The sequence below is a fragment of the Prionailurus bengalensis genome, chromosome A1 (assembly GCF_016509475.1).
Source record: "Prionailurus bengalensis isolate Pbe53 chromosome A1, Fcat_Pben_1.1_paternal_pri, whole genome shotgun sequence".
Lineage (NCBI taxonomy): Eukaryota > Metazoa > Chordata > Mammalia > Carnivora > Felidae > Prionailurus > Prionailurus bengalensis.
In genome coordinates, this window is record NC_057343.1 from 29,679,340 (window position 1) to 29,698,797 (window position 19,458).

Here is a 19,458-nt window from a genome sequence, read left to right on the forward strand (position 1 = left end):
TCTTGTCTGGAATATAAGTACAGTTTATAGCAGAAGAGATACGGAGTCAAAATTGAATTAAATAGAATGACTGGTTGTGAACAGGGACTTAAGAATAAGTGTGATATGGGGTTTTATGTTTAATAGAATTGTAAAAATCATATCAGCAGGGCATGTTTTTATGGCCCATCTGCCAAGACTAGAAATAGCTTTGGTACCTATTACTCCCTTAAACATGTATTTGCATTTTACTCCCCTGTCAATATGAGGAGACAAAACAAAAATAAAATCACAATTTTAGAGCTAGAATGAATCTTAAATGCTATCTAGTCCAAATTTTTGGTTTTACAGGTGCATTTTTTCTAGAGTACACTCATAATACTGTTTTCTTCATAACCTTGCTTGAACATAAACTCCCATACATAGTCGGTGAAAGAATCAGATTCTAACTCACCTAAAACTTTATTTCCCCTAACATGTACTGACCCCAAATATCAGGCAACTAAAAATTAGAGCATTAGTCAGATATTCTGTATAATATATTGGGTAGTGGTTCTCAAATTTAATGTTGAATAAGCCTCACCTGGGAGGCTTGTTTTTTCATATGTAGGCTTTCTCGGCTACCCTCCTGAGATTTTGGATCAGTAGGTTTGGAATAGGGCTGGGAAAATCTGTGTTTTTAATGACCTGGTGATTCTGAAGTGTGTGACCTGGGGCACTGCCTTTAAAAAAACACCGATTTCAAGGGGTAAAGGAGAAACTAAAGAAGTGATGTTAACACTAATCTCTAATGCCTTATTTCCTATAAGTTTCAGAAAAGAATAAAAAGCTACTTGGGTTGTTCCTTTGAAGAATTTTTTCCCTCTCACCTGGATGTAAAGGCACAGGAGAGAAGCTCAGTGATTATTTTTGTTCCTCTGTCATTAGAACCTTAGGGTCATTATGGTAAACTAATGGAATCTATGTAACTGTGTGTTATTGCACATGATGAAAGAAAATGTGTTTCAAACTGAAACAAATTTAGACTATTTGGACAAGATGCTAGCTTATCACTGCTGAGATACTACTAAAACTGAAACAGGGAATATTAGAATGCTCAGTATTCATGGAGAGCCCTGGCATAGTACTAGTGTATAATGAAGCACTATTTCTTCTTTAGCAACTGGAATGTTCTCAGATGCTGCCTGTCTGATTATGCATCGGTGCTAAGTGAATATTAAAAATTACTGGGCTGGCTGAGTAGGTTGAGTAGAATGTGTGTTAGGGTATAGCCTGTGGAGATCTTTTTTACTGTGTAGTTGTATAGTTAACCCCGTAACTAACAGGCAGGAATATGGTTTTAATTGAAAAGAAACCACTTGCTTTTAAAAGCATTATGTTCTGCTAAAAGTTCATGCTTGACTAGTTTATTCCAAGTCTTTGGCTATGTCAGTAGAAAGCTAATTCATTACATAAAGTGTATAATAGTCTCGGTTAATGGAATATAACAGTTGGGAAGAGAATTTTTTGCAAGGAAATAATCCACACCTTGGAAGTCTGAAGGACAGGAAGCCACCAATATCATGTTTGTTTGTTTTTTTAAGTAATTGCAAGTAAATTTGCAAATCCAATACTAGCTTTAAAAAAGTATTTAGGGGTTATTTCTTTCAAGCATTAATACTAAAATTTTTTTTTTTTACTTTTTTTTTTTTTTTAACGTTTATTGATTTTTTTTTTAATTTTTTTTTTTTTCAACATTTATTTATTTTTGGGACAGAGAGAGACAGAGCATGAACGGGGGAGGGGCAGAGAGAGAGGGAGACACAGAATCGGAAACAGGCTCCAGGCTCTGAGCCATCAGCCCAGAGCCTGACGCGGGGCTCGAACTCACGGGCCGCGAGATCGTGACCTGGCTGAAGTCGGACGTTTAACCGACTGCGCCACCCAGGCGCCCCAAACGTTTATTGATTTTTGAGACAGAGACAGAGCCTGAAAGGGGGAGGGGCAGAGAGAGAGGGAGACACAGAATCGGAAGCAGGCTCCAGGCTCTGAGCTGTCAGCCCAGAGCCCGACGCGGGGCTCGAACTCACGGACCGCGAGATCGTGACCTGGCTGAAGTCGGACGCTTAACCGACTGCGCCACCCAGGCGCCCCTAATACTAAAATTTTTGTAGCCTGTCTATAGATGAGAAAAAAAGAGGTTGAACTTTCTAGCATTCTAATTGCAGGAATTTGATGGGAAGAGAATTTTTGTAAGGGAGTAGGCACAGAGACAACAGGACTATGACATAGAACAACTGTGGCGTTATTACTAAGCATATACAAGGAACTTCAGTGTCTTTTTAATAACTTGGTATTTTAATGTAAGGACTTAGTTATAATTTATACTATTTCCGGTCCCATTATCTATCTGATGATAACATATACCCTAATGACGACTGACTCCTATATATTTTTTATTTTAAAACTATTAAGACATGGAAAAGGTTCAGTGAGCCTAATATCAACTATTAGCTAGGTGTAGGTTATACATGCAATAAATGTATATATAGATGTACTTACCTTTACAGGGTAAATACCTAAAAACTATATGTGAATTGATTATTTTGAATGTAAACAGTTTTAATAAAATCTGTAGTAAGTCCTTTTATTGTTGAAAGTCAGGCAACACTAACTTAACCTGTTTGTAAATTTGATTCTACATACTCTCATGGGCTTTTTCAAAGTGAAACGTGTATATGCATATGGTAGATAAGCATGCATATATGTACAAAAGCCCTTTAAAAGGAGTTCACCTTCCTTTTATAAACACCAGAACTCACTGTGCCTGTAACATGTTTTTGCTGATGTTTGCATCATTGACTCAAGTTCACACCTTCATGTTCCAGATATGCTGCTAGGACGATCGGTGCATGTAGATTTTTGTCAACTCCCTCTTACCCCTCAATAAGTCAGTTAACTCTAAAAAAGATTGTGACCCTTTCTATAAAATAAATGTTCATCAAACAAATCAGCATTATTTAGCTTATGCAGAAAAATTTGTCCCCCACACACGAGGAATTTCTATTTTGTAAGAATGTAGCTTGTATTTCAGAGTGCAATAAAATCTGGTGTAAGAAATAAACTGTTTTGAGTGGGTTAAGTGATTATTCTGAATGTATTTACTTTTCTAGTGTCAATTATTTGAGGGGGTGGGGGTGGAAGGGGGAGGTATAAAGATGAGGTTAACAAGTTTTTAAAATGGCAGTAGCCGTATGTTGGCTAATTTAGTTTGATATGTTAATGTAACATAAAAAGAACCTACTGGAATCCAGCATGGCCATGTCTTCATTTTCTTTGTGCTTATGCAGCAGCAACTATCACATCTAAGGCTATAATAGCCCTTCCAGTCTCAGTCAGATGAGGACCTTGAAAATTAACCTGTGATGCCCATAGGATTGGTTTACAGCATGGCTGAGAATTAGATAAGTACCTATAAAATAGTAAAATATATATACACACACACAGTGTACACAGGGAGTCAAGATGCATCATAGCAAACTGGACTACATTTCCACCTTTTAGACTGGCCTGGTTAAAGGTAATCTGGGAATTAGTACCAATGTGTGAGAAGTTTATATTCTGCAGGGTCTTCTTTGACTAAATGTTCTTCCTTTGTACACTTGATTCTTCTCTTTCAGAGTAGAGTAGACCTTTAGTTTTCTTCCTTGAACATAATTTGAGTCTGTCATGTCTACTCTTAATCCAACCTTGAATCTCTGCCCTGCCCTTAAAACATCACTATTTTCCCCCCTATTAAGTTAACTTCGTGGGTATTTAGTGACTTTTCATAACATAATATAACTCCATTATCAATTATGAAGTAGTTTATTTACTTCTTATATTTTCATTTAATTATGGTACTTTGGAAAGGGAGCACCTTTTCAAGAGACAGCCTGCCTTCCCTGTGACATGCCTTTCTCCTCACAGAGTTTGTCACTTGCTCAGTTCTCTCAAGGAAAGGTACCAAGGTTGATCTATCTAAAAATGGAAACTTAACCAGCTCCCTTCTTGCCCGCAGCCTTTCATTGGTTTCCTATTCCTTATCCACCCAATAAATTCCAAGGTAACATGTAATATAAGCAGTCTTCTATCTACACATCCATCTTAATATGTTCTGCATCAACCCGAATGCTCAGTTCTTCTGATTGACTCATGCATCTTCACACCTCTGACTTTACTGAACTCCTCCCTCTGCCCAGAAGAATGCCTTTCCTCTGTCTTCTTTACCTTGCTAATTCCTGCTCATCCTTGAAGACCTCACAAAGGTATTTTCTTCCTCCGAGAAGCCCAGTTCTCCCAATCTTTGTCAAGGCCTTTCGCGTATGGAGTCCTGATTATCTGTCTCTCATAAGACCACAAGCTCTTCCGGGCTGGGATCACAGAGTCTTTGTTTTTTTGTTTTTGTTTTCCTTTTTTAATTTAGTTGTAGAACCAAGTACAGGTTGCTGGACAGTGAGGTTGGAGATGGTAGGCAGAACCATTGACACATATTTACTTAGTTAATAGGGTAACAACCACTTGAAAGACTAAACATGTAAAATTCCTATCTGTGCCAGAGGTAGCTGCTGCCTGAGAACTGTTTGACCATTACCTACAGTTGAGCGTGTGTCTTTACTTCATATCTTTCTCCTGCAGAGACCTAACTTGCTGTATATTCCATTAGATGCAGGTATATGAGCATTCATCTGATAACTAGGTTTAAGAGACTGTAAACCTTTACCAACTTAAACTGGCAAACATCAGATGTACAGTAATAAGGTTTATTTAGAATATGGGACTGTGGTGAGATCATGGTATGAGGACGTTTTTGTCATCTCTCTATCCTTATATTGTTTTGGAAAACTTTTATTTTCCTTAAGAAAGCTCTCTATTTTTCAAACTGGGATTCAGAACTCAAATGTCAAAAATATGAGATACCTGTTCATTTTTCTGAGCTAGTATTTCAGTTTGTAAAGACAGTCCTTGATCCTGAGAGACTTTATGTCATTTTAAATAAATAAGCCATTCCTCTCAGCCAGATCTGCCAAGCAGTACTGTGAGTCCTATTACTATGAGAGTAGCTTATTGGTAATTGGACTACATCAACAGCCTGATTTGTACTACAAAGATAGAAATCACTCTGCTGCTTCATGCGCAGTGACCACTTACTGAAAACAGATTGGAAAGGGTATGAAGACCTGCTTTTCAGAATGTCAGTGAAAGTCCTTCCCCACAAGTCTGATTTATCTTTGACTTCATTTTCCTTCTTTATCCTAATGCTCTTTCGTATGAGGTGACTCCTAACATAGGGCACCCACCTATTAATCACATAGCAGCACAAACTATAAATAACACATTTTCTGTGAGCTGCCACTTTGAACTTTATAATGTTTGCTCTCAGGTAAATTACATTATAAGTCCTGTCTTACTTTTTTGTTTGTGTTTTTATGTGGGAACTTTGGGGCACAGTTGCAAGACTGGGAAGAACAGTAAACGTTAAGAACAGTGGAGGAAGGGCACCTGGGTGGCTCGATCGGATGAGTGTCTGACTCCTGATTTTGGCTCAGGTGATGATCCCAGGATCAGGGTCATGGGGTCAAGGCCTGTGTGGGGCTCCATGCTGAGTGTGGAGCCTCCTTGAGATTCATTCTCACTCTTGCTCTCGCCCCACTGCCTGCTCACACTTGCTCGCTCTCTATCTAAATAATAAATTTAAAAAAACAAGGGAGGAATTCTGCATAAATAACAACCAAAACTTAATTATTTTAGCAACTTGATTAAAAGGAACAAGTGTACAATTGAGATCTTTGACATTGTAAATGATTTTTCATGTTTATTTCAAAGTAGCTTGGGAAGTTAGTCTTATAAGCAGACTTTATAGGGAATGCAAAGCAAATAAAAAACAAGTAATAAAAGAATTGTTACGGCATTTTTTACTTTACCCTTTTCAGTACATTTGCACATTCTGGATAAAGTTTTTCTATGAAGCAATTGAGAGATTCTGTTAAAAGTGTCTTGAATAACATCATTCAAATTGAATATAAAATACTTTGTGGTCCCTTCAGCATGAAGATGCCTCACACTCTGGTGGTCTCTTGAGTTAGTTCTCATGTTTCAGCACCTGCTGTATGGAGTGATTTCACACCATGCCCAGGATGCGGGCCACCCACCAGCTGCATGGCATGACAACTCGGCAGGCGGAGCGGCAACCTTGATAGTTGTAGGGCCACGGATAGTAGCCCCCCAGGGGCTCACAGATCTTCTGGCAATGAGTGTAGCTCCGCCTACATTCTATGCAGCAGATTCCTTCATGATCCAGTCTAGGGTCGAATGTCATGCCTTCCCCTTCCTGCTGCTGTGAAATAAAAGGTAATTGTCTTTTCTTCATAACGAGAATTCGATAGCATGCACATTATTTTAAAATAAGATCCTGAATATTTCACTGGTACAAGAAATAAGTATCACTTTCCGTAAGAAGTTTTTCAGTCTTCTAACCTGATAATTCAGAATTCCTTCTAAAAACTCAACCTCCATCTGTCACTGGCAGGAAGGTGGTTTTGATTTTTTTTTTTTTTTAATGTCATGAGGTTTCTCCATACCTTTAATGAACCGTAACTCAGTAGTGCCTCGTTTTAAATAGACTAACAAAAAGGAAAGCATGATTCAAGAGTGGCATTTCTGCCACTGCTAATTTTAGTGGAACACTAGTGCCATTTTGTACTGATGGCCTCCACACTCTTGGAGCATCTTTTGAAACTCATTGCTAAGCCAACAGATTGCTATTCTAACTGCACTAGCTGAAAACGCTGACGTCTTTAGATTCTGCCTTCATTTCCACATAAGGGGTCTGTAACACTCAGGAAAAGGCACCATAAAATATGGAAAAATTCAAGACCTTAAACTTGACTTTCTAATTTCTATGTGCCATTATTATAATTACATAAAATCATGGATGGAGTAAAAATCACCTGCAGAGTTCCCATTTTCACTGCTGAAGAGCTCACAGAACTAGAAGCAACTTGCCCTCTGCCAAATTTATGTATCTGGTTTTCCTGTTCATGGATTTCTAGGGGTACAGATTGTGTAATATAGTATTGAATTACATTGCCAAAAAGCCCTTAATGTATGTTCTTGATTCAGTTGAAGTCTCCACTGAATTTGGGCAGATGCAGCACCAAACATAGGTTAGGCTTGAGCTGAGTGAACCTAGCAAGCCTATCACCTCTTCTGGTATACAAAAAAGTCTTGAATTTTTTTGGGGGGAAGGGAGGGTACTTTTTACTATTTTACAGTATATCAAACACTGGAAAGTGGAGAAAACTGTGTACCAAACATCATCTAGTTTTCATAGCTGTTAACCTTTTGTCAGATTTGCTTGGCTTTTTCTTTTCCGAAGTATTTTAAATTTGGAAGTGACCTTAGAATTGAAGGTATTATGACATTTCACCCACAAATACATTAGAATGCACCTCCAAAACAATATTTTCCCTACACAGCTACACTGCCATTACCGTACCTAACAAAATTAACAATTCCTTAACACCATTTGATATACCCTATGTTCAAATTTTGTCATGAAAATATTTGTCTTACTCTCTTAAACCTTTTTTTTTTTTTTTTTTAATTCTTCAGGCTCTTCTCATTTGTTTCTCTTATTTCTTGAACTGGGTTCATCAGGGACTGCAAAAAGAAAACCACCTAATTAATTGATTGTAGCTGACTCTTCCAGGGCAGGGGGAGTCAAAAGCCTGTTGGTTGTGGCATTTCCTCATCTAATAGTTGAACAAAGGTGTGTTAGGATTTAAAAGCTGGGAGGATCTCTCAAAGATACTTCCTCTCCAAGGATATTTCCTTAAAGAAACTTGTGAAGGATTGAGGTCATGGGGAGATGTTTCTGCTTAAACCTGAGCATGAGATAAAAGGAAAAAACTGATACAATTGGAGTTTTCAAGGAATTTGGATCACTCAAGTCTGGAGGCAAGGCAGACAGAGTCACATCCTGCCCTTCTGTGACGGGGCTGATGCACTCGTCGCCTGAACCAGATTTAGCTAGCCCAGCTACCTGGGGAATAAACTATATTAAATTTTCTGTTGGCCTACTCAGATTTTATTTCTTTTTTATTATTTGAGCTTCAGGGAATGAAGTACTATGGTGTCCTGAATTTTCCAATAGGCCGTGGGTTATTTAAAAAATACATTTTGCTCTAAATCATTCTAAAATTTATTAATCTAAAATGATAGACTAGAAAATAAGGACTGAATAGGCTAGATAGGAAAAATATGCAAATTAATTGCCTGTCTATGAAAAGATGCTCAACCTTACACATAATTAAAGACAGGCGAGCTAAAACAATGAGAAGATACATTTTTACAGCCAAGAGACTGGTGAAGATTTTTTTAAAGTTTGAAAATAAATTAGTCCCTCTCTTTACCACGTGAAGATATGTAGCTGGCATAATTCCTTGGGAAACAATTTGGCATCCTCCCATTAAAGTAATTTTCTCATCTCCTTTGACCCAATCAACCCATACATCAGTATTTATACTGAAAATACATTCCCACATGTGTACAAGAGGCATAATAAGACTAGTAATTAACGTTGAGCAAGTTCATGCCTACTGTGCCAAGCACTGTGCTAAGAACTTCACCTGCATTACCTCATTTACTCCTTCCCATAAGCCTATAGGACATGTACAAGGTTGTATACTATTAAGAGTATAAGAACAAAAGATAGGGAAATAATTTACATGTCCATCAAAGTAGAACTAGTTAAATTTCTGTGCATCTATCCATCCACACAATGGACTATGATGCAGCCATTTAAATGAATGAGGCAAGGGGTGCCTGGTTGGCTCGGCTGAATAACCCAACTCTTGATTCCAGCTCAGGTCATGATCCTAGGGTCATGGGATCAAGCCTCTCACCGGGCTCTGCATTGAGTGTGGAGCTTGCTTAAGAGTGTCTCTCTCTCTCTCTCTCTCTCTCTCTCTCTCTCTCTCTCTCTCTCTCCCCTCTCTCTCTCTCTCTCTCTCTGTCTCCCTCCCTCTTCCCCTTTCCCTGCTTGCTCTAAATTTTTTTTTTTCCAAATTAAAAGAATTTGGGGCACATGGGTGGCTCAGTTGGCTAAGTGTCTGACTCTTGATTTTGGCTCAGGTCATGATCTCTTGATTGGTAAGATCAAGTCCCATGTTGGGCCCCACTTGGGATCCTCTGTCTCCCTATCTCTCAGCTCCTCTCCTGCTCATTCTCTCTCTCTCAAAATAATAAAAACTTTTAAAAAATAATAAAAAGTAATAAAATGAATGATGTAGATGTATGTAGAAGATACAGACCAGTCTCCAAAATACTGTATTGTAACTGGAAAGAAAGCAAGGTACAGAAGTATTGTATGCTCTTTTGTGTTAAAAATGTGTGGTACACTTTCTTATACAAAGAAATTGGGCAAATAGCTATTGTTAATACATTGCTCTGGGGAAGGTGTCTGAGGTGGAAGAGAAACACATTTCATTGTATATCCTTTATACTTAAAAAATATATATATATGCATGTATTTTTTCAATTAAAAAATTAGTTACAAAAATTTACTACTCTACTTTTACTCCCTTCAGAGTATAGTAATGGTAAATAATATTTTATTGAAGATTGGAAATTTTTAGGACATTAGTTTCATCCTTATAAACACCGGTTCCCAGTGTTTCAGACTAAGGTGTTTTATCTGTGTATGAGTCTGTCTCCCTCCTGGACTGAGAGCTCCCGAGGGCAGAAGTTATCTCCTGGCTGTGTGCACAAGGCCTGGAAAAGAGCAAGTTCTCAAAAATGTTGAATGGATGAATAAAGTGGATAAGAAGGGAGAAAGAGAATACTTTCTTTCTGGATGTTGTCTCTAGGGCACATTCTTAGAAACATTTTTTGAATAATCAAATTCCTGATATGAATTTGTCTTTATGGATTTGCCTGTGACTCAAAAAAAGGAGAGCACAGAAAACAACTTTGAGTAAGGGTTACAAACAATCTGGATCTCACACTACAGAGACCATGCTTCAGTGTAATCTTACCCTCATTTATTTGAAAGTTCAAGTAGACATACTGCCACTTCAATGTTATGTTCAACGGATTTGTCTGAGCATGTCACGAAAACATCAGTACGTACATGGTAAGGGTTGTCTGGATTGAAGGGTTCTGAATCCTCTTGAACACTGGGTCTGGTTTCATTATTTGGTTCTCTAGGGCCTGGGTTGCCCCGTGGTGCACTAGGTGGTCTCCTTGTGGTAGTTGTAACAATTTTTCTTACCAACTCTCTTCTTTCTCTCTGGATTTCTGCAAAAAACAAAACTAAGTTAATCCATTTATTTGGATAATTAAGGAAGTACTGTATCAGGGTAGAAGCATAAATGGACATCAAAAACATTGGACTAAATATGGAAATTTGTATTGATGATTTTTAAAATAATAAAGCATATTTCAGAGTCTTGGGTTAGTAAACAAACAGATGACCAGAATTTGGTTTTACAGTCCTGAGACAGGTATTCTAAGGTAGCTGACGAAAATCCATTCTCAATCCTTCTTCACTTACCTCTACTATAGGCACTGAGAAAGTAAGAGAGACCAGATGAAACATTTTGGGCCAGTGAGACGTAAGCAGAATATATTGGCACAGTTTCTGGGAAAGCTTTTGCTTTCTTGGTAAAAGAGGACTGGTACAGCTTTCTCTGTCTTGTCTTCTTTTCTTGAGCATACATATATGTGGGTTATGAGAGCCAATTTGTGACCAGAAGGGATAGGCACAAGGATGATAAACCAGTACGCGATGGGTAGCAAAATGGTAAGATATAAAGAGCCTTGTGATATAGCTGAGTAGCTGATAATGCCAGAAACCTCCCTCCACACTTGTGATTGTATGAAAAAAGTCAACCTGTATCCATTGAAACCACTGGTGAACAGGTATTCTGTTAACTTTCAGCCCTGTGCATTTTTTGTCTTTATTTATTTTTATTTGTTTTTTAAACTTGCATCCAAGTTAGCATATAGTGCAACAGTGATTTCAGGAGTAGATTCCTTAATGCCCCTTACCCATTAACCCCGCCCCCCCCGCAACCACTCCAGTAACCCTGTTTGTTCTCCATATTTAAGAGTCTCATGTTTTGTCCCCCTCCCTGTTTTTATATTATTTTTTCTTCCCTTCCTTTATGTTCATCTTTTGTATCTTAAAGTCCTCATATGAGTGAAGTCATATGGTATTTGTCTTTCTCTAATTTTGCTTAGCATAATACCCTCTAGTTCCATCCACATAGCTGCAAATGGCAAGATTTCATTCTTTTTGATTGCCGAGTAATACTCCATTGTGTGTATGTATATAAACACACACATACACACACACCCCACATCTTTATCCATTCATCCATCAATGGACATTTGGGGTCTTTCCATACTTTGGCTATTGTTGATAGTGCTGCTATAAACATTGGGGTGCATATGCCCCTTTGAAACAATATACCTGTATCCCTTGGATAAATACCTAGTAGTGCAATTGCTGGGTCACAGGGTAGTTCTATTTTTAATTTTTTGAGGAACCTGCATTCTGTTTTCCAGAGTAGCTGCACAAATTTGCATTCCCACCATCAGTGCAAAAGAGATCCACTTTCTCTGCATCCCCGCCAACATCTGTTGTCTGAGTTGTTAATGTTAGACATTCTGACAGGTATGAGGTGGCATCTCATTGTGGTTTTGATTTGTATTTCCCTGGTGATGAGTGATGGTGAGCATTTTTTAACGTGTCGGCCATCTGGATGTTTTCCTTGGAGAAGTGTCTATTCATGTTTTTGCCCATTTCTTCGCTGGATTATTTGTTTTCTGGGTGTTGAGTTTGATAAGTTCTTTATAGATTTTGGATACTAACCCTTTGTCTGATACGTCATTTGCAAATATCTTCTCCCATTCCATCAGTTGCCTTTTAGTTTTGCTGATTGTTTCCTTTGCTGTGCAGAAGCTTTTATTTTGATGAGGTCCCATAGTTCATTTTTGCCCTTGCCTCCGGGAGACGTGTTGAGTAAGAAGTTGCTGCGGCCAAGGTCAAAGAGGTTTTTGCCTGCTTTCTCCTCAGGGATTTTGATGGCTTCCTGTCTTACGTTGAGGTCTTTCATCCATTTTGAGTTTATTTTTGTGTATGGTGTAAGAAAGTGGTCCAGGTTCATTTTTCTGCATGTCGCTGTCCAGTTTTCCCACACCACTTGCTGAAGAGATTGTCTTTATTCCATTGGATATTCTTTCCTGCCTTGTCAAAGATGAGTTGGCCATACGTTTGTGGGTCTATTTCTGGGTTCTCTATTCTGTTCCATTGATCTGAGTGTCTGTTTTTACACCAGTACCATACTGTCTTGATGATTACAACTTTGTAATACACCTTAAAGTTCGGGATTGTGATGCCTCCAGCTTTGGTTTTCTTTTTCAAGATTGCTTTGGCTATTCGGGGTCTTTTCTGGTTCCATACACATTTTAGGATTGTTTGTTCTAGCTCTGTGAAGAATGCTGGTGTTATTTTAATAGGGATTGCGTTGAATATGTAGACTGCTTGGTTAGTATTGGCATCTAAACGATATTGTTCCTATCCAGGAGCATGGAATATTTTTCCATTTGTGTGTGTGTGTGTGTGTGTGTGTGTGTGTGTGTGTGTGTGTGTTTTCTTCAATTTCTTTCATAAGCTTTCTATAGTTTTCTGTGTATAGATTTTTCACCTCTTTGGTTAGATTTATTCCTAGCTATTTTATGGTTTTTGGTACAATTGTAAATGGGATCGATTCCTTGATTTCCCTTTCTGTTGCTTCATTATTGACATATGGGAATGCAACTGATTTCTGTGCATTGATTTTATATCCTGCGACTTTGCTGACATGGATCAGTTCTAGCAGTTTTTGGTGGAGTCTTTTGGGTTTTCCATATAGAGTATCATGTCATCTGCGAAGAGTGAAAATTTGAACTCCTGGCCGATTTTGATGCCTTTTATTTCTTTGTGTTGTCTGATTCCTGAGGCTAAGACTTCCAAACTATGTTGAATAATAGTGGCGAGAGTGGACATCCCTGTCTTGTTTCTGACCTTAAGGGGAAAGTTCTCAGTTTTTCCCATTGAGGATGATATAAGCATTGGGTCTTTGATATATGGCTTTTATGATCTTGAGATATGATCCTTCTATCCCTTTCTTGAGGATTTTATCAAGAAAGGATGCTGTATTTTGTCAAATGCTTTCTCTGCATCTGTTGAGAAGATCGTGTGCTTCTTGTCCTATCTTTTACTGATGTGATGAATCACATTGATTGTTTCGTGGATATTGAATCAGCCCTGCATCCCAGGTATAAATCCCGCTTGGTCGTGGTGAATATTTTTTTTTAATGTATTGTTAGATCTAGTTGGCTAATAATATCTTGTTGAGGATTTTTGCATCCATGTTCATCAGGAAAATTGGTTTATAGTTCTCCTTTTTAGTGGGGTCTTTGTCTGGTTTTGGAATCAAGGTAATGCTGACTTCATAGAAAGAGTTGGGAAGTTTTCTATCCATTTCTATTTTTTGAAACAGCTTCAAGAGAATAGGTGTTAACTCTTCTTTAAATGTTTGGTAGAATTCCCCTGGAAAGCCATCTGGCCCTGGACTCTCGTTTTTTGGGAGATTTTTGATTACTAATTCAATTTCTTTACTGGTTATGGGTCTGTTCAAATTTTCTATTTCTTCCTCTTTCAGCCTTGGTAGTGTATATGTTTCTAGGAATTTGTCCATTTCTTTCAGATTGCCCACCTTATTGGCGTATAATTGATTTTAATATTCTCTTATTATTGTTTGTATTTTTGCTGTGTTGGTTGTGATCTCCTCTTTCATTCTTGATTTTATTTATTTGGGTCCTTTACTTTTTGATAAAACTGGCTAGGGGTTTATCAGTTTGGTTAATTATTTCAAAGAACCAGCTTCTGGTTTCATTGATCTGTTCTGCTGGGGGTTTTTTGGTTTCAATAGCATTGATTTCTGCTCTGATCTTTATTATTTCCTGTCTTCTGCTCGTTTGGGGTTTTATTTGCTGTTCTTTTTCCAGCTCTTTAAAGTGTAAGGTTAGGTCGTGTATCTGAGACCTTTCTTCCTTCTTTTGGAAGGCCTGGATTGCTATATACTTCCTTCTTATGACTGCTTTTGCTGCAACCCAGAGGTTTTGGGCTGTGGTGTTATCATTTTCATTGGCTTCCATGTACTTTTTAGTTTCCTTTTAACTTCTTGGTTGGCCCATTCATTATTTAGTAGGATGGTCTTTAGTCTCCAAGTATTTATTACCTTTCCAAATTTTTTCTTGTGGTTGATTTCGAGTTTCATAGCATTGTGGTCTGAAAATATGCACGGTATGAACTCGTTCTTTTTGTACTTGTTGAGGGCTGATGTGTGTCTCAGTATGTGATCTATTCTGGAGAACTTTCCATGTGCACTGGAGAAGAATGTGTATTCTGCTGCTTTAGGATGAAATGTTCTGAATATATCTGTTAAGTCCGTCTGGTCCAGTGTGTCATTCAAAGCCATTGTTTCCTGGTCGATTTTCTCTTTAGATGATCTGTCCATTGCTGTAAGTGGGGTGTTGAAGTCCCCTACTATTATGGTATTATTATCAATGAGTTTCTTTATGTTTGTGATTAACTGATTTATATGTATTTGGGTGCTGCCACATTTGGAACGTAAATGTTTGCAATTGTTAGGCCTTCTTGGTGGATAGACACCTTAGTTATGATATAAAGCCCTTCTTCATCTCTTGTTACAGTCTTTATTTTAAAGTCTAGATTGTCTGATATAAGTATGGCTACTCTGGCTTTCTTTTGTCTACCATTAGCACTATAGATGGTTCTCCATCCCCTTACTTTCAATCTGAAGGTGTCTTTAGGTCTGAAGTGGGTCTCTTGTAAACAGCATATTTATGGATCATGTTTTCTTATCCATTCAGTTACCCCATGTCTTTTGATTGGAGCATTTAGTCCATTGCCATTTAGAGTGAGTACTGAGAGATATGAATTTATTGCAATTATGTTGCTTGTAAGTTGGAGGTTCTGGTGGTGTTCTCTGGTCCTTTCTAGTCTTGTTGCTTTTGGTCTTTTTTTTTCTCGTCTTTTCTCCCTTCAGAGAGTCCTCCTTAAAATTTATTGGAGGGCTTGTTTAGTGGTCACGAACTCCTTTAATTGTTGTTTGGGAAACTTTTATGTCACCTTCTATTTAGAATGACAGCCTTGCTGGATAAAGAATTCTTGGCTGAATATTTTTCTGATTCAGCACATTGAATATATCCTGCCACCCCTTTCTGGCCTGCCAAGTTTCTGTGGATAGGTCTGCTCTGAACCTGATCTGTCTTCCCTTGTAGGTTACATACTTTTTTTTCTCTTTCTGCTTTCATGAGTCTTTCCTTGCCTGAGTATTTTGTGAATTTGACTATGATATGCCTTGTTGATGGTCGGTTTTTGTTGAATCTAATGGGAGACCTCTGTGCTTCCTGTATTTTGATGTCTGTGTCTTTCCCCAGGTTAGGAAAGTTTTCTGCTATGATTTGTTCATATAAACCTTCCACCCCTTTTTCTCTGTCTTCATCTCTGGGACCCTTATGATTCTGATGCTGTTCCTTTTTAATCAGTCACTGATTTCCCTAATTCTTAAACCGTGCTCTTTTGCTTTGTCTGCTCTTTTTTTCTGCTTCATTATTCTCCAGTAGTTTGTCCTCTATATCGCTGATTGGCTGCTCTGCCTCATCCATCTTTGCCACCATGGCCACCGTGGCATCCATTCGAGATTGCAGCTCAGTTATAGCATTTTTTATTTCATCCTGACTAGCTTTTACTTCTTTTATCTCTGCAGAAAGGGATTCTAATCTATTTTCGACCCCAGAAGTACTCTTATTGTGATTCTAAATTCTGGTTCAGATATCTTGCTTGTATCTGTGTTGATTAAGTTCCTGCCTGTTGTTTCTTCCTGCTCTTTCTTTTGGGGTGAATTCCTTTGTTTCATCATTTTGAAGGAAGAAAAGGAATTAAAGTAAAAAAATTAAAATTAAAAAATTAAAAACAACACACATACACACAAAAGTCAAATAAATCATGCTAGATCCTAGATGTGTTTTAGTCTGAGTGTTGAAAGGAGCTTGATAGATTAGGGGGAGGAAAATATTTGAAAATTTGAAAAAATACAATGAAGTAGAATAAAATGAAATGATGGAAGTAAAATAGAATTTGAAAAATTTACAAAAAAGTAAAAAATATAGTAGAAAAATAATTTTAATAAAAATTGAAAATGAAAATAAATTTTTTCTTTCTGTATTCAAGAAAAAGAAAAAAAAGTGATAGATGGACCAGCAAACAGACTGAAATAGAATTGAAATTACATCGTTCTCCCCTAGAAGTCAAACTCTGAAGCGCTTTATAGTCTGCAAACTAAGCAGGCTGAGAAACTTGAGGTGTTCCTGAAGAGCGAGGTTGGCTCAGTTGGGCGGGGCTTAGTGTAATGGCTCTATTCTCCACTAGATGGCGCTGTTTAGTTTACTGGGGTGGATTGTTGCCGCGCTCGTTGGTCCGTATGCGCATGCGCGGGAAGGGTGAAAATGGCGTCATCCAGTTGCCCAGTCTCTACTATCCAAACTCCATTCTCTCCGATCAGCTGTTGCACACCCGTCCTTTGTCTCCAGCTTCCGTCCACTCCCCGCTTTTACATTGTTCGTGACCAAGCCATCAGGTTAAAGGCGGCACGTCCCTCCTACGGTGTGGCTCCCTCTCAGATGCAGCTGTGTTTCCCAACCCCTCACTTCTGAGGGACTACGACTTTGACCTGCTCAGATCCTCTGGGGGAGGGTCTCACTGAGCAATGGCCAGGTGCTGCCCGCACCCAGGAACGTTTGTGGGACCCTGCTGCTGCCAATGCCCAGAGACTGGCTGGGTGCCAGCCCACCCCAGAAAAGGTTCACGCCATCGTGTAGCAGCGTTTTAGGGATATGGAAAATCCCAACATGCATCTGGCACCAGGCTTCACCCTTAACGTCCTGTTCCAGAAGCAGCGAATGTGGTTGTTCTCCGGGGTCTGCTGGGGTGGCTACAGATTCTACCAAATGTCCTCCCAGCAGGGAAACTGCCTCTGCCCGTGGCCTGAGAACCCCTGGACTTCACTCTGCTCCTGGGGATTCGCCCTTCCCACCAGAGCTTCTCCAGGTAACGAGCTGTGGAGTTTCAGACTGTGCTCCCCCTCTTTATAGAGTCTTAATGGAATTTAAACCCTCGCCTTTCTCCTTTCTGCCTGTTTTGTTCGGTCCCTGCAGCTGTTTCCACTTTTCCGCTTTCTCTACAGCTGCTTTGGGGGGGGGGGGGCGGGGGATGTACTTTTCCCATACTTCCCCCCCCTCCCCCCATCTCCATCCTCTCTCCACAAGAAAAAACAGCTCCCTGCCCTCCTCAGCTTCTCTCTCCCTCACTTTACCTTTCCGCGCCGCGTACCTGCTGAATTCTGTGGTTCAGGTTGTGCAGATTGTTGTGTGATCCTCAAATCAGGATTTGGTTGATTTGTGTTGATTTGGCTGTATTTCATGGACGTGAGACGCAAAAAAAAACTTCCATGCTGTTCCACCATCATGACTCCTTGCTGTTTGTTTGTTTTTAAGTAAGCTCCACGCCTGGCATGGGGCTGGAACTCCCCAAGCAGATATCTAGATTCACATGCTTTACCAGCTGAGCCAGCCAGGCACTCCAGCCCTCTGTGTTCTTAGCAGGTTGACTATATATGTATAAAGCTTTACAATTTTTAGGAGATTTGTTGTCTTAGTTGATTCTTTTAAAAATCCTATGGGTGGGATAGAAAAGGCAGTAACTTTTATATGTGAGGGCATCGAGGCTCAGAAAGACCAAGTGACTTGGCCAAGATCACAGAATGGGTGGCAGAGACAGGAGCCAAACGTGACCTTCTCTGGCTCCCAGCCCAGTGCTCTAGTTGATCACACAGCCACATGGGTCCCATGGTTGCTGAATAACAGACATGGAAAGTAACCACCCAATGTGGGCTTTGGTGTCTCTCGGAGTCTGACTTTCTTCATCTGTAAAACGGAGATCATGTATCTAATTCACCGAATGGTGACAGAAGATAGAGTTGTGCCTAAGGGTTTTACTATAGCATTTGGCATATAATAAGCACTCAAATGTTAGGTAATGATGATTATAGCATGCTGTATTATTTCTGAGAACTTAGATGTGCTTTAGAGCCATGGAGAACTTCCATAGACAGCTTCTGGGTTTCTGAGTACATGGTTGGAGAGGCATCAGGGAGACCTGGATTCAAATCTCAATACCACTTCTTTTAACTAACTGAATGACCTCAGGCAAGCTGTTTAATTTCTGTGAACCTTGGTTTCTTCATCTATAAAATGGGACTATTTGTAGTTACTAGGACAGTTGTTGGCAAAAAGTAACTGAGGACAAAATAGAAAGCTGTAGCACAATGGCTGGCACAAAGCCAGCGCTCAGCGACCCTCACCCTTCCCTGTGACCTTGCCCAGCCACCATTGTCTCTTGATAATACAGCTCTGTGACCTGCCAGCTTAAAGATCCAAGACAGAGGTTGCTGGAGTTGGGGAGTTTGTTTTTGTTTTTTTCGTGTTTTTGTTTATTTTTGAGACAGAGAGCATGAGCAGGGGAGGGGCAGAGAGAGAGGGAGACACAGAATCCGAAGCAGGCTCCAGGCCCTGAGCTGTCAGCACAGAGCCTGATGCGGGGCTCGAACTCACAGACTGTGAGATCATGACCTGAGCCCAAGTCAGACGCTTAACCGGCTGAGCCACCCAGGTGCCCCTGGGGAGCTTTTTTTAGAATTAGGTGGTTGGGACCGACATCCTCAGAGGGGGTTTACTTTCTTGATTTTATTGTTAAATGTGACATTTATGAAAGACTGAAAAAAAAAATCCTTCATCTTTAATGTGTATAATCCGCCCCGTGACTGTACCAACAGTTACTTAAACCTTTTCATCGCCGGGGGCATTTCCGCTTTTCTGGTGTTGTGCATAACATGTAATTCTGGGATGGGTCTGGTGATGATTGACTACTTAAGAGGTGGTCCTGCCTGTGGGCTGTGAGGGGCCAAGCTCCATCTCAGAGGTAGGGAACGCGCTCTTTCCCAAAGGGTGAAAGCGCTCAGTCAGCCAGACCAGCACCGCCTTCGCACGGCCACCCCCGCCCTCTTTGCCCTGCTCTGTTAGGTTTTCGTAACGGCGTGTTCGCTTGCTACAATGTAAACTTCTGTTCAGTGCATCCCAATGACCCGGCACAAGTAAATGGCACGCAATAAGCCTTCAAAAAATGTTTTTCCAACAAATGAACGAACTCACTGGGTAAGAGGCTTGTCCTCACGAACGGGAAGTGATTAGAGAGAGCTCTACTTGGGAGCATCGCCTGAGGCTCCGACGCGGCAAAGTGACAGGTATTGGAGGAGTAGTTCCTGGGGG

The 19,458-nt window shown here is 39.6% G+C and overlaps 1 protein-coding gene across 4 annotated transcripts in view; it reads right to left on the minus strand.

Moving 5' to 3' along the window:
* Positions 1-4,354: 4,354 nt before the first annotated feature.
* The window catches only part of CNMD (chondromodulin), a 34,353-nt gene continuing 19,249 nt past the window's right edge, over positions 4,355-19,458 (minus strand). Inside the window, exons 6-8 of one of the 4 annotated variants that reach the window (XR_006297363.1) lie at positions 10,130-10,296; positions 6,036-6,334; positions 4,355-4,373 (exon numbers count right to left, since the gene is read on the minus strand). Coding sequence is in view for 3 of the 4 variants with exons in the window: in XM_043579980.1 (XP_043435915.1) it covers positions 6,119-6,334; positions 10,130-10,296 (383 nt within the window). In the remaining variant the exon portion in view is untranslated. Of the gene's footprint in view, positions 4,374-5,785; positions 6,335-7,584; positions 7,660-10,129; positions 10,297-19,458 lie in introns of those variants that run through there. The other 3 variants (XM_043579988.1, XM_043579980.1, XM_043579996.1) reach the window with 3 other exon arrangements.